Consider the following 11,286-nt stretch of genomic DNA (forward strand, 5'->3'; position numbering starts at 1 on the left):
TAAAAAGGCGCCACTTCCCTGTACCAACAGGGCAGACACGTAAGACCTGAACACAGCAAAGGTGTACTGATTCATTACGCTACTGCATGCACATACAATACTGTGACACGTATTTATACAATATAACACATGCTGTGTGAAATGATACATTGTAAAAATAGATTTAGAAATTCTTCGTCAAATTGTCATAGCCCACAATGTACACATTTCAACTTACTCCGTTTTCTCTCTTCATTGTTGCTTAGCTTGTATGGTCTAGAGACAAAAGGTGAAAGAACAATATAGCCTTTTGCAGTTTAGTGGAAATTCAGTGAAATGTGAGTCAACCCACACCTCAGCCTATACAGAACAGTCTGTAACTTACTAACATAAATGTCCCATCAGTACCAGAACTAGCTCAAACCGGATTGGATCCCCCTCTCTGTATATTGTATTCCTTATCCTACCAACCTACAAGGAAGGCTAATTCCCCGCCCCTTGCTTCCTGTGATTGGCTTTGGGGTCCAGGCAACACATTTTTGAACCATAGCAAGTTACCTGTGTGGGTAGGTCCGTATGCCAATCAGTTGACCTAGCTTTTACTCAGAATTTTATAATTGTGGGTTGAGGTTTTAAGAGAAGCAAGTTGTTTCCAGGGTGTGTACAAGTCCTGAAAATTGTCTTCAATTATATTACCTAAACTCAAGGGCTTTAAAGGTTTTGAAAACAGTTAAAGTAGCATTTTAAGTGCAGTTGTCTTTTTGTTGAGAAATCAGCCCAGTAAAGCAGACCTACATGTTCTTGTCGGGTCAGCTGTCTCTAATTTTCACGTTACCAAACTTGTCTTCTGTACATTTCGTTCTGCAATGCCTTAAAACGTCTTAAATTGAAAATGAAACCAGCAGACTATCCTGCTAAAAAAAAGTGCACACCTTCCACTTGATAACTTTGTACAATTTGAGCGTTTACCCTATACTAACAAGTCGGTTACAGTGTTGCCGGCTTTTAATTACCCTGCATCTTTATAAATAGCCTTCATATAGCCTTGTTTATTCCCATGGTAGTCTGAAGAGACTATTATATAACTGATGTGTCGTCCAGCAGTGCCTACAGCTGCAACAGAAAGGCTGAGTGACGAGAGAAAAAAACAAACATGGCGACCGGGTGCGCTTGGTTCCTTGTGCTGGGCTCGGTCTTTCTGTGCAATCTCATGAAAACACTCCTACCAGGCATATCCTCTTTCGTAAGTAGGGGTGTTGTTTGGGATATATGAAGTGTGGGGTTTACAAGGTGTATGTTTTGCGAGTATTTGTGTAATTTATTTAGCCTCGCCCCAAAGAGAGCAAACCATTCTTGCCGACTAGCTTGCTGTACATACGAAGGCTAATGGCTATGCTAAATGGATAGCTTGAAACAATGTAGTTAGCTAGCTAGCTGTTAATGTTGGAGGGTGTGGTTTTAGTGAGAATCAGGTTCTACTGCACTGAACACACAAGGAGAAAAAAAAAGTGTTTATACTGCATCATGCTTTCTACACTGTAACGCCTGCTAAGGGCGTCTGTGCCACTTTATTTACAGGGATTGCTAATGTTAGCTGAACTGCATGAAGTTTGTCGCCTAACAAAGTCAGGGCATGAGGCAGCCATAGGTCATAGGTTGCCTCACTGCAAAAAATACTCAATTTTCAGTAGCTTGTACAGTAGTAACGCTGAAGGACTGTATGATTGAGGTTGTGCATATCCTATACCACAGTTAAATGCTATGTTTCTCAGTTGCTCTGTAAAGTAATAGGTTATTTTTTCCCTTTCTAGCTGTCAAAGTTGGTTCAGAAGGATGCTGAGCAGGAGAGTGAGATGAGGGCTGAGATCCAGGAGATGAAGAAGGAGCACTCTTCTATTAGCATGATGGATGAGTTTGCTAGGTATGCCAGATTGGAGCGTAAAATCAACAAGATGACAGACAAGCTGAAAACACATGGTAAGAGACCAGGCCCGGATTAACACAGTGTGGTGCCCTAGGGTGAAGTCACTTGAAGTGCCCCCCTCCATCCATTTGACACGCAAAAAAGTGAAATTTACTATGCCAATAAAGATCATATTTACATTAACTTAAACAGTACAGGCTCAACACTCATACTGCAGACAAATGTAAGACAATGTACTAACCAACAAATTACTTTACACCATAGATTGACTTGAGCCTACAAATGCCATTTTAGGCTTTACACACAGAGCTATACTGTATCAAATTTGAATGCAACTCACATCAAAGACATAATGCTAAAAATCATTGTTTCCACCATAAATTTTCAAAGGCCTGAATGAAGACTAAATGCCAAACCATTACAGAGCATGACTACAAAAATCAGAATACAAAAAATAAAAAAAAATCATTAAACAGACATCTAATGCAACATCAGCACCATGGACAAGGCCCCACATACCAATAAAGCAAGCTCAATAACTGCAGCAAATAATCACTTCAGGTGAGTTGATGTGACAATGGGAACTACAGAAGGTGAAATGAACAGCACATTGAGACAATGGGATGGACCTGGACTTTTATCCAGACCAGCCCACCACAATTGGCCGGACACCAACCATCCTTGCTGGTGATTTCACAACACAACACGCCGGTTATTTGATGTGAGTTTGTTTAACGTGGCACGGCTTCCCAGTTGGGTGGGGTTCGCATTTTTAAGCACTGTGATTGGCTTGAAGGTCCAAACACTGCCCAGTCGGCAAAGTTGGTGTAAAAACTAACCAAACCAGTTGTTTAAGCCACTAAATTTTGACTGCTCTGTATTTATTTTTTCAGAACCGGAACACGCGTTCCGTCGTCAGATTCACTCCCGGATTGCCATTCCAGTGCGTTCCGGCCCCATGACACCCTCGCACTCTGTTTATAGAGTAGATAGAGCGGCCCACTGGGAAGTCTCCCGGTTGTCCCTATGGCCAGTCCATCCCTGAATGTATTGCAATGCGTAGGCTATTAGAAATTCTGGTTGTTATAAGCATCACAAAGTTTCGCACATCCAGTTCAAAGACAAAACCTTTCCACAAGCATCAACTCGACCAGTTCGTTCTTCACTCTTTTAAGTTGCGGAAAAGATCTCTCACCCTTACAGTTAGTAACAGGCAGGTTAAGAAAAGCCTGACTGCGGCGAACACACTTGGGAAAATAGTTTTCAGCCTACCTTTTCTTAGCAGCTCCTCCGGTGAACGGGTTTTCTCTTATCGCACAAAATGCTTGAACTGGACAAATTCAAATGTGATGGGGAGGCGGGAGGGCACCTACACACCAATCACAATACTTTCTCTTTATGCATATTCTTTTTTAGTATCAAAGGTTAATTTTGGCCCTGTATGCATTCCCCCCAGAGAGTAGGCCTAACATATATATATATATAAAGAAAATATGACAAAGCTTATAAAGGTATAATTGTGGTTTGAATGTGTGGTGCAAAGGCAAATTGGCTGGTGCCCCTGTACACTCGCCCGATGCGATATATGGATAATCCGGCCCAGTAAGAGACCAGACTAGTCTCTGCTGCTGACATGGGTTCACGGCTTCTTTTGTCTTGGAAATGGAGGGAAAATACAAGGTGACACATTGTCACACTCAAAGTTAAAAGCCACAGTTAGATGAAAGCCAACAATTGCTTTGCTCCTTCATTCTTTATCTTGTAACACTTCAACAAGGGACAAAAGTCAGGGACGGGTCCTCCACACCTCTGTGTGTTTTAAACTGCTGCTGTCTGCCATGGCAGATTCACACATTAAAAAGACCAAGTGTGGGAAGTGGCATGTGGGTTTTGGATAACATACTGAGCGTTAACTTGGGGGCAGCTGGTGCCTGTTGGTGTCCCTCACCCTCAGCCCCTGGACTGTGTTTTAAACAGACAAGACGTGGCATAACAGAACTTCATAACTAGTGTTATACAAATGTATGGCAGTGAAAAGACTGCTGTACTGTTTAGCATTAGACAAAGTAAATATCTAAGACAGAGGGAATCATGGAAAATAGTGTTGCAGTATTATCAACTTCTAACATTTTAAGTTTTGAAAGCTTAATATAAAGGTCTCCACACATATTTTACAAGTGTTAAAGTGGCCATCTGTTTTTAGCTCCTATAAGAAAGCTCTCCTGCTTAAGTGTTGACATTCTCTGGAAACTTCACTCCTTCACTCTGATACTTATTTTCTGAGCCAATATACCAAGCCCACATGTGCACTCAATGTTAGGATGAACCACAATGCCCATGGCCGAGCTATACAGCCCATATGGCACTCTATACGGTTTCACTAAGTCCTTGAGATAACTACTTCTCTGTAGCCTCAGACTGTACTTGATCCTCCCAAACAGCTGTCTCTCACTCTCTCCCACTGTGCTCATCAAGGGGAATTTTCCACTATGTCTATGTAAAGCATTTGCAGTACAGAATGTACCACTTTCCTTTTTTTTTATGTATGTACTGTATCAAATATTTGGTACATAATGCATTTTTGTTTTCTGTAGCCTCGCTCTTGCCCAAGACCATACAAAGAAGGCACTATTCTGTTGTTTGCCATGAGGAACACATAAATTGGGAATATGCAATAAAAGAGATTGGGGTACTATAGGAGGGATCTCCACAACAGAAAATCAGTTTATCAGGCTAACAGTTGTGTATTTCTTTCCTTTTGCAGTGAAGTCAAGAACAGCGCAACAGGCTAAAATGAAATGGGTGGTCAACATTGTCTTTTATATACTGCAGGTAGGTGGGAAACATAATCACGTAAGTGCATTCACTTAGATTGAATTTAACCAAGAGACGCACACACATAAACCTAGTTCAGTATATGTGTGGGCCATCTGTGATACAAAACTCCTTTTTGATACGATCAAAGTATTAATCTGTCTTTATCGTCAGCATTACAAAGTTATTCATTTTTACTATTTTCAACACAGCAGAGACTGTAAGAGTCGACATTGTTAACATCATGACAGGTTAACAAAACTGGTTAAAAAAATTTGGTTCACCGATCGACTGAAATTACATGAATGCATGACAATCTATAAGCTGGGGATGAGTAGAATAGTGTATAGATACACACAACTGATATGAGCTGTTATAAGATGGAATTGGACTGGTTTCTTTCTGTTAATTCTCAGGCTGCTCTGATGATCTCCTTGATCTGGAAGTATTACTCTGATCCAGTGACGGTGGTCCCCAGCAGATGGATAGCGCCTGTGGAACGTCTTGTGGCGTTCCCAACAGGAGTGGCAGGTAATCAGCAACTGAGTGTTACTCATTGAGGATGTTCTCTCTTTCTTGTATTTTGTAGAATATAAGGCAATTTGTAAACCGTACCAATGAGGTTCATGTATAGGAATACAGTACATACAGACTTTTTTTCATAGAATGCAACAGAAATGTACTGAGACATATATGTACAGTCCCAAATGTTTATGTATACATTCAGGAGAGAATCACATTCCCTTCATTTAGATGGAATGGCCATTGTACTGATTGAAACACATTGCTGTTAATTAGAGTTGTTATATTAGAGTGTTATAGTTAGCAAGCTCAAGCTGCTTTCCCCATTTGTTCACAGCTTCACAAAGCCGTTCTTTCCTTTCAGGTGGAGTGGGAATCACATGTTGGTTGGTGGTCTGCAACAAAGTAGTTACTCTTGGTCTGCATGCTGTCAGCTAGGTGTTCCAGTTGTGTTCATAGAAGAATTGTATACATTTGTTTTCTAATTTATTGCTCAACATTTTGTCCACAAAGCTACAAAAGCAAGCATAGATGGAATATTATTTTCTTTCAACATTTGTCGTCAACCATTCAGATTTGCACTTAAAACTGCAGTGCATTTTGGCTTTGGCCATTTCAGCTTGCTACACTATAATAATATGGTGATATTGATTTCCATTATTTTGTAAGTGTTTTTGTTGTGAAAGTAATTGTTATGTCTTAAGTTAATTTTTATCATTGCACATTTTTTTTGAAGGTACAGGGGTTTGTAAATGTTGAAATATCCTTTTAATAAATAAAAAAAAGAAAAGCCTGTATTCATTTTAAATTGGCAAATTATGAATGTTCATTGTCCAACAAAAGCAAAATAAATAGTTATCGTAAGATAAAAACTCAAAATGTATGAAAACAAAGTTGACCACACAGGTGTATACATAGTTATCAGGTCAGAAAAACATTTATTTAAAGGTAATTCAGAAACCAAAATATGAAATAATCACTGTCCCTGCAGTAAGTCCCCACACCCACTCAGTCAAAGATAATTGAGCAGATCTCATCTGTATGGCAACGGGACAGTCTTTCCTTCATGTGTGAGCTTTTGCCCTCAGCCAAGTCTGCCTGTCTACTCGCCAAATCAGTGATGTCACTGGGACCAAAAAGCTCCCTCATCAGGCTGCTCTTTCTGTTTTGGATTGGCGTTTCCTCACACAGAGGGCCGGCTACTCCACACCCCAGGGGTTTCCCAGTCGGTAGGCTCACAAAGGAAGGTTCACCAATCGCAGCGCTTAGGTTCTCCACCCTCGTCTGGCTTGTCAGGCTTTCATAGGGACTCTCATTCAGGCTGCTGTAGGCAGGTTTCCCAGAGTGCAGGTTCTGGATGGTTTGTTTGAAGGTGTAATGGCGCCTCATCCCAGGGAACCTGAATCCTTTGTCGCAAGGTTGAGCTGTATTCAGAGACTTCTCCAAGGTGTAGGAGACCTGGCTTTCACACGCCTCTGTTTGCTCCCTTTCTACTGCCTCTGAGGCGTCTGCTGCCTCCTGTTCTTCAGTACTGCCTCCCTCAGTTTGAGGCTCCGGGTTCTGGTCTGAGCAACCAGTCTGATCACTAGTGTCTGATAACAAATGTGACAGCATACAATTAGAGTACTGAATTTGTATCACATATTCAATATGTAATGTCTGTCCCCAATACATATACTGTATATTTATTTATCCTTGCAACTGTTTATTAGATGTACTGTCTGTCCCCAATACACATACTGTATATTTATCCTTGCAACTGTTTATTAGAAACTGTTTATTAGAACTTTAGGTTGACTTTCTTTTTTGAGTAACACTTGAATGGCCCTTACAATAGAACAATTACTTGGCACCATTACTACGCACATAAGTCTAAATTTGTTCTTAACGTTTGTGGCGCTCTCTTAGTGTTTGCTGTCCTGTTTGCATATCCTGGAGAGAATTGTTGGTAGATAACCACCACTATGTTTGACCTTTTTTCCCCTCTAAACAACTTTGCATTGGAGCACTGCCAGACGGTGGAAGTGTATTAGATGTGTGGCCTTAACCAAGTGCTCACCAGCACATGTCTCAGTATTATCTAGCTCATCATCATCTTCTGACTCGTCATCTGCTGAATCCTCTAGATCTGGATATTCAATAGCAAAGGACTCCTGCATGAGACAGTGACAGTACCATGGGTAAAATGATTAGCAGGCTTCACTGGTAAGAATGTGCTCAAACCTGAATTAAGATGCAAAATAACAAAAAATGGTTCCAACATAGGTCTGGGAAGTGTGGAATAGTAAAATGGTCTTCAAATGGCCTATCTGTCAGCTACATTCAGCATAAATCATATTCAACAATTAATGTCTGGAAAAAGTATGGAATGGAATAAGATAGTAAATGTGTAGGAATCCTACACACTACTGGTTAGTATTTTCTTTAGTTGTTTAGAGACTTTAGAGGTGATGAATAAAATACCCTGCTCCTAAAGCTCTGCTGCCCTTCCAGCCGGTCTTCAGCTTTAGAGTATTCCAACTCCAAGTGACCTGCAGCCTCGATGGAGAGAGGGAAGAATCCGTCCGTTTGAACCATCTTGCTTTCTCTGCCTGCAAATCGGAAATGACTCTCAGACAGTAGCCGCTAAGTGAAAGCAAATTTGATATGGCTCATGGAAGTACAATGCAAATTGAGTTACAGTAGCCTGCTATGTTTGTGTACCTTTTTTGTTCCATCCTTTTGGAAATCTGTGGGAGTAAATATTGTGCATCTCCAATTCTTTCTCTCTATCCTGTTAGGAAAAAGGTGTAGTCTCATTACAAAACAAGATATCTCAATCAAAATATCAATATTAAGAGAGTGTCTTGTAGAATAATTGCTGATAGGAAAATAACATCGGAGTAACACTTAGTTTGGAATATCATTTAAATGATTAGCTATCTTAAAACCTTTGTCTGTAAAACATACATAGATTTCAATTACTTTTCTTCTCAAAATATCCTACCACTAGTTACCACCAAGCAGGACTTCTAGCAGAAAACCATCTTTAAGCCCTCCCTGCAGTGACAGTGGTTCTCTAATAGGATTGGATGTTTTCTTGTGGCATGGTTCAGGCCCAGGCCGCAAAAAAATTGTCCCAGACATCTTGCCTAATTCTCCCATAAATGCTTAGTCTGGCCGGAATTGGCATATGGCTAACATTATTACCATGTGTTTCAAAACCCCGGGTAACCGCTTGTGCTTTGCTGATTTGGACATTGTCACCAGGAAGACATTGCTCCCATTAGAGAATAAATGCATCATAAGAGGGATGCTTAAGAATCATTATGTTAGCAATGATTAGAATATGCCTAACTCTAAATAATAAACCTCGCCCTACACACCAGAACCCTTCACCGTGGGAGGACTTCATGTTGGCGGTTTCTTAAATTTGATCATACCCAGATTTTTGCAGTGGACCTCCTCATGTGGTAATACTCAAGTACTGCAGGCATTGTAGCAGTGCAGTAGACCCCACTGTGAATGCAGGCATTGTGCTAGAAAACTGCTCTCTTCAACTTACTTTGATTTTTTGGGTCAACTGATTTATCTGGTCTTGGAGATAAGAGGATATCTTTGTTGCCTTGTTGGTCTTTTTTGTCTCTTTAACTATTTGGCGACTGAACGAGGCTTGGCACACCTCCAGATTCTTCTCCAAGTCCTGGAATAATGCATTCATGAGAAAGAAAACGTTTGATCAGTTAAATCACAATAAGCCCCTCTCCTGCGCACAAGAGCGAGAATAAATTATTTATTATTAAGTATTATGCGATTATAAATCAGGTAGACTGAACAACTCTGAGGAAAATTAAAACTGCCAGTATGCAGGTAGTTATCAAATGCTGTCATATTAGTATGAGAACCTTTCTAGATGTCTGTTGTTATATACATGAACATGAACATATTGTCATATCATGTTCTGAAGTAGCGGTGTTACACTGCTGAACAAATGAGTCCAGACAGGGACTGGCTAAAGCTACATGGGAGCCTTACTATTAATATAATCCACATTTTTAGGCTGTGCCCAGGGGCTGCTGCTAGGAAATCTGGATTCCCCAAAGAAGACGTGACACTGGGCTCCCACACTCTGATAACATCTAACTCAGTTCAGTGTCACCCCGCCTCTCTGAAGGCCTCCCCTCTAGCCGGGATCACCCTTTCTGTACCAGTATCTTCTTGTCCTTCCTGTCCAGCTCGGCAGAGGCCTGGGCCAGCCTGTGGGCCAGCTCCTCTCTCTCCAGCAGGCTGCGGTCCTGGCTCAGCAGTTGCAGGTGCTGCAGACTGTCCTTTGTGTGCAGCAGCTCGTTGTCTGTGGCCCGCAGCTGCCTGGCCAGGCTGTTGCGGCAGGCACGGCTGTTACGCAGCAACTCCTGCAGGGCTTGCACCTCGTTGCTGTGCTTGGAAAGGACCTGGGAACAGGGATGGCACCAGGAGAATGTGAAAAACATTTAGGAACAGTAGGTACAGTAATTCATAGGTGGCATTCATAGGAGTCTAGTGTTCAACGGTTGATAATCCTGAAAAACATGAGGAAAACATCTGACTTTCTGCCTGGTAGTCACAGGAGGTGAGGTACACACTCTGATTTTCACCGGTCCAAGGCACATGTTTAAACCAGTAAATTTGTATTGTAACTCGGATGATGGCTAACGCAGATAAAATAATTCAGACTTTACACAGAGACAATGTTTTTGTCTCTGTGCTTCCTAAACTGGAAGGAAAGCAGAATGATGTGGCTATGACTGTACTGTGAGAAAGAGAGACACCAGAAGGACACAGTGTGCCAGTGAACCTGTGGGAGGCTGCTCTCGGAGTCGTGGAAGTGCTGCAGCGCCACCGTGTGGCGGTGCTGGAGCCTCTTCAGCAGCTTGTTCTCACTCATGGCCCCGCTCAGCTGGTGCTGCAGATCCCACACCTGGCTGCTCAGCTCCTTGATGCGGTGCGTGTGGGCAGACTGGATCCTCTGCTTTGGACGCTGTAAGGGCCTGATCGGGGGGAGCCTCAGGACGCTGTGGTTTGTCTTCTGCTTGAGGACGTCCTGTCCTTTTTTAGCTGAACAGGAAAAAACAAGTCATCACTTTATGCATGTATAAAGAAGTGGGACACAGATGTGGTGAGGCCGTGGTGAGGTTTGGTTAAACGCAACAGCTATGTTATTTGAAACCGTGACTAGAACTGACTAGAACTCATCCAAATCACGCATCGGTTCAATCACGTTTAATACCTTTCTTTCTTTTGGTTGTCTTTGCTGCTTGCCGCTTGTCTGGCGATCGGGCTTCTGGGGTCTTGCTTTTGAACGAGTTTGTCTCTTCAAAGTCAGACAGGTAGTCTGCTCTATCAGAGTCTCCCTCCCATGACCCGGACGGAGTGGAGCAGCTGAGGTCACTGCTGTAGCTGGCACCGTCGCCTTTACCCTCCTTGTTGTTGCTCTGGAGTCTCACTGACATGGCTCTGTTACAGGCTTCTCCACTCTGACTGAGGAGGAAAACATCTTGAAAATTAATGAAAGAAAAAGCAAGTATTAAAGGGAAATTCCATACATTTCCACAAATTATGAAATCCTATGACATAATACAGGTTTACAAAGCTTATGTAATGACAGAAATTGCTCACTATTCAAACTATGAAGTCAATAGAACAGCTCAATCAAAAGAAATGCAACTTTAGGGCGAGTTCAAGGATCCCAGACAAATCTGACATAAAAAGCTGCAAAATCCCTGTTTCTCCATAAAACCTTTCCTCATTGGTCCCCTAATCCTTGACTGAGTGGCATACAATTCCCTGAACTTGCAGGGAACATCTAATTTTCATGAAATTATTATATTGTGTTGCATCAAAATAGCAAACAAATGTGAATTTTGAATGGATTGTCTCAGTAACGTTAAGTTACACTAAACAGCAAAAAACGAAACGTTAGGCTATGAAGATAAGAGGTGTAGCCTACCTCTTCTGGCAGAGAAGTCGTCTTGATTGAGAGCAGTCGTTAGGCCTATATAACGCTACGTCTCCTTTCACACCTTTTGCAC

At 41.8% G+C, this 11,286-nt stretch overlaps 2 protein-coding genes across 2 annotated transcripts; one reads left to right on the forward strand and one right to left on the reverse strand.

Annotated features, from left to right (window-relative positions):
* The first annotated feature begins 614 nt into the window (after nt 1–614).
* get1 (guided entry of tail-anchored proteins factor 1) lies at nt 615–6,021 on the forward strand. Its single transcript, XM_071518907.1, has 6 exons — nt 615–636; nt 1,084–1,222; nt 1,791–1,956; nt 4,668–4,735; nt 5,134–5,248; nt 5,604–6,021. Exons 2-6 carry the CDS (start codon nt 1,133–1,135, stop codon nt 5,675–5,677), a joined length of 513 nt encoding a protein of 170 aa, XP_071375008.1. The 5' UTR covers nt 615–636; nt 1,084–1,132; the 3' UTR covers nt 5,678–6,021.
* Nucleotides 6,022–6,247: 226 nt separating this feature from the next.
* On the reverse strand, nt 6,248–10,707 carry LOC139643691 (lebercilin-like protein). The gene is made up of 8 exons (XM_071518915.1): nt 10,485–10,707; nt 10,053–10,312; nt 9,427–9,669; nt 8,784–8,921; nt 7,943–8,012; nt 7,703–7,830; nt 7,299–7,392; nt 6,248–6,831 (listed from the first exon to the last, which is right to left on the reverse strand). The coding sequence occupies exons 1-8, from the start codon at nt 10,705–10,707 to the stop codon at nt 6,248–6,250; spliced, it is 1,740 nt and encodes a 579-aa protein (XP_071375016.1).
* Nucleotides 10,708–11,286: the final 579 nt, after the last annotated feature.

Source organism: Centroberyx affinis, unplaced genomic scaffold, assembly GCF_046629955.1.
Source record: "Centroberyx affinis isolate AG114_WGS23_722 - 3 ecotype Tasmania unplaced genomic scaffold, CSIRO-AGI_Caff_v1 ptg000642l_1, whole genome shotgun sequence".
NCBI classification, from domain to species: domain Eukaryota; kingdom Metazoa; phylum Chordata; class Actinopteri; order Beryciformes; family Berycidae; genus Centroberyx; species Centroberyx affinis.

What these genes read in the sequence shown, in the direction of transcription:
- get1 (XM_071518907.1), top strand. Translation starts at nt 1,133, where the DNA reads ATGGCGACCGGGTGCGCTTGGTTCCTTGTGCTGGGCTCGGTCTTTCTG. An exon ending in AGACAAGCTGAAAACACATG is followed by an intron (nt 1,957 to 4,667) that starts GTAAGAGACCAG and finishes TTCCTTTTGCAG; the next exon opens with TGAAGTCAAGAACAGCGCAA. An exon ending in GTTCCCAACAGGAGTGGCAG is followed by an intron (nt 5,249 to 5,603) that starts GTAATCAGCAAC and finishes CTTTCCTTTCAG; the next exon opens with GTGGAGTGGGAATCACATGT.
- LOC139643691 (XM_071518915.1), bottom strand. Translation starts at nt 10,707, where the DNA reads ATGTCAGTGAGACTCCAGAGCAACAACAAGGAGGGTAAAGGCGACGGT. An exon ending in GGAAGGACAAGAAGATACTG is followed by an intron (nt 8,922 to 9,426) that starts GTACAGAAAGGG and finishes GCATTATTCCAG; the next exon opens with GACTTGGAGAAGAATCTGGA. An exon ending in TAATACTGAGACATGTGCTG is followed by an intron (nt 6,832 to 7,298) that starts GTGAGCACTTGG and finishes ATTTGTTATCAG; the next exon opens with ACACTAGTGATCAGACTGGT.